Raw genomic sequence first — 2,715 nt, 5'->3', positions numbered from 1 at the left:
GTCCCTAATACTGTATCTGAAGTCTCTTTTATATAGACCTTAGTGGTCCCTAATACTGTATCTGAAGTCTCTTTCCCATAATTCAGCCTTGGTGCAGAATTCCAGCCTCTAGAGCCAGTCCTACAATGAGCTTTCTTTAGTATGTGCCATTTCTGAGTCTTTTGAGGAGTAGAGGGGGAGGTGCCCGTTATGACCTCATAAGGGGCAAGATTCCAGATCGGCCCATCTGAGCTTTCATTTTCTCAAAGACAGAGCAGGATACCCAGGGCTCGGTTTACACCTATCACCGTTTCTAGCCACTGGGGGGGCCACAGGCAGGCTGGGGGACCTCATATTAATGTTAAAAAACCTAAAGTGAAGTTTTCATGCAACAGGACCTTAAAGGTGGATCCAGAGGTCTTAAGGAGGACTCCTTTGCTAACGTTTTTAGCTTTTATGCCGTCATCATTACAGCCGATAATGTGTGATAATGTCTCATTGTCATAATACGTTGTGTCTGTTTTCCCTCATCCTCTCTTTTAGGTGCCGATATCACTCCAACTTGAGGCTTCCTCTGATCTACCCAAACCCTTACCGACAGATCACCGTGGAGACAGAGTTTGACAACCCGCTCTATGAGACCGGAGGAGTGAGTGTCAAGCACATTAAAAAAAACTTAAATTGTACATTGAGCGCCCAAAACACAGGGATTATTCATCTGACCTGTCATGACACATCCACAACTCTGGGGAATCCTACTAGTTTCTCTATGTGTATAGGAGCTTTAACAGGGTTTGGGTTTAACCCTTTGCCAGTTTAAGAGCGACTCAGTTGTTAATTTCCCGCCCTGTGCCTACATCGTAAATGTGTAAATAGCAAATGCACCTGCGACCATCTTTGCGGCCCCATGGGTCTTACAGGGAGGTGTGTTCAGGTGCATTCTGGGTTCATTTCTATCTTGAGAGGGAAGTGATCGCGCCATTGACCCAAAAAAGCTGTTCTAAAGTCAATAACGCAGCATTTCATTGTTATTTTAGCAGTGAATTAGTAAAACGTGGATCGGCTCGTGCACAACGCTCGCACACTATGCTTGTTACACACACAGGGACACACACTATGCCTGTTACACACACAGGGACATACACTATGCTTGTTACACACACAGACACACACACTATGCTTGTTACACACACAGGGACATACACTATGCCTGTTACACACACAGGGACAAACACTATGCTTGTTACACACACAGGGACACACAGCAGCGCACACACACATGCAAAAGATTACAAATGAAAATGTGACGGTGCAAATCCTCCATCACGACATCAACGCGCCAAGGTCCAAACGCGCCGGGCTTTTAAAGGGAATAGTAGAGGACACTGATTGGTCGATTGCATGTTACGCCCAAAACACACCTATGAATTAATGAAGACACTAAGTAGAACTCTTCTGAGCCATGGGCCCGGTGCACGGACCCTTAGGATAAAGTATTATTTAGGTGACCAGGAGATTTAGCGACACACACACACACACACACACCTACACACACACACACACACACACTGCTAACACCGCTTCCCATCGTCTCTTTGACTGTCCACAGGACACTCGTGAATATGAGGTGTCGATATGAGAAGACGTTCCTGACCCGAGAACCGCCCCGCCCCGTGTTGACTCTTCGTCCCGTCCTCCCTCCGTCTCCGCCCAGGAGGAGGCGATGTAAATACAGAACGACGATGTCCGTCCCCTTCTGCCGCGAGACGCGGTGATCGGTTCTGTCCTCTCCTTCAGCTTCGGAAGACTCGGTGGGGAAACAGGAGAAGAGAGACGGACCAGAGTCAGTGTTGAACTTTTTGTGGATCGGTGTCGCCGGGAGATGGCGGGAGGACGGAGGGGAGAAAGACCCAAAAAACCATCGAAGAACATCGAACACGGTGAAAAAAAGAGGAGATGTCTGGTGCAAAAACGTTAAGGAGAGGAGAGGGGGAAGGAGCAGGGGACAGGACACAGGACGAGGACTGTGGATTAAAGGGTGTTAAAGCACTTTTTTAGTATTTTCTTTTAGCATTTAGGTGAAGAATCATGGAATATATCTTTAGAAAGAGTTATAAGAGTTATAATATTAAGATTTTCATGAAAGCGAGCTCCACTTTTGATACTATTCACTGTCAGATGACATTCAACTCATTTAGTAGTTACTGTATCTCAATATATAGCCTAGTAGTTTTCATTGTTAGTGATGGAAGTCTGGAATTCCCATCCATCCGTCCATCATCCATCTATCTATCTATCCATCCATCTATTCATCTATCCATCCATTCATCCAGCCATCCAGCAATGCATCCATCCATCTATCTATCTATCTATTATCTATCCATCCATCCGTACCTCCATCCACCCATCATCCATCCATCCATCCAGCAATGCATCCATCCATCCATCCATCCATCCATCCATCCATCCATCCATCTATCTATCTATCTATCTATCTATCTATCTATCTATCCATCCATACCTCCATCCACCCATCATCCAACCATCCATCCATCAATCCCTTCATCCAACCATCCATCCATCCATCCAACCATCCATCCATCCCTTCATCCATCCAACCATCCATCCATCCATCCATCCAACCATCCATCCATCCCTTCATCCATCCAACCATCCAACCATCCATCCATCCATCCCTTCATCCATCCAACCATCCAACTATCCATCCATCCATGC

General features: G+C 46.1%; 1 protein-coding gene across 1 annotated transcript in view; it reads left to right on the top strand.

Moving 5' to 3' along the window:
• LOC117959735 (seizure 6-like protein) overlaps window positions 1-1,939 on the top strand; it is a 42,090-nt gene extending 40,151 nt beyond the window's left edge. Inside the window, exons 13-14 of the mRNA XM_034897014.1 lie at window positions 489-628; window positions 1,589-1,939. Of these exons, the coding sequence (XP_034752905.1) occupies window positions 489-628; window positions 1,589-1,618 (170 nt within the window). The 3' untranslated portion in view covers window positions 1,619-1,939. The remainder of the gene's footprint in view (window positions 1-488; window positions 629-1,588) is intronic.
• The last annotated feature ends 776 nt before the right edge of the window (window positions 1,940-2,715 follow it).

Source organism: Etheostoma cragini, chromosome 16 (assembly GCF_013103735.1).
Source record: "Etheostoma cragini isolate CJK2018 chromosome 16, CSU_Ecrag_1.0, whole genome shotgun sequence".
NCBI lineage: Eukaryota > Metazoa > Chordata > Actinopteri > Perciformes > Percidae > Etheostoma > Etheostoma cragini.
Note: the sequence above shows the minus strand (reverse complement) of the source record. Positions and strands in the feature narration are given on the sequence as shown.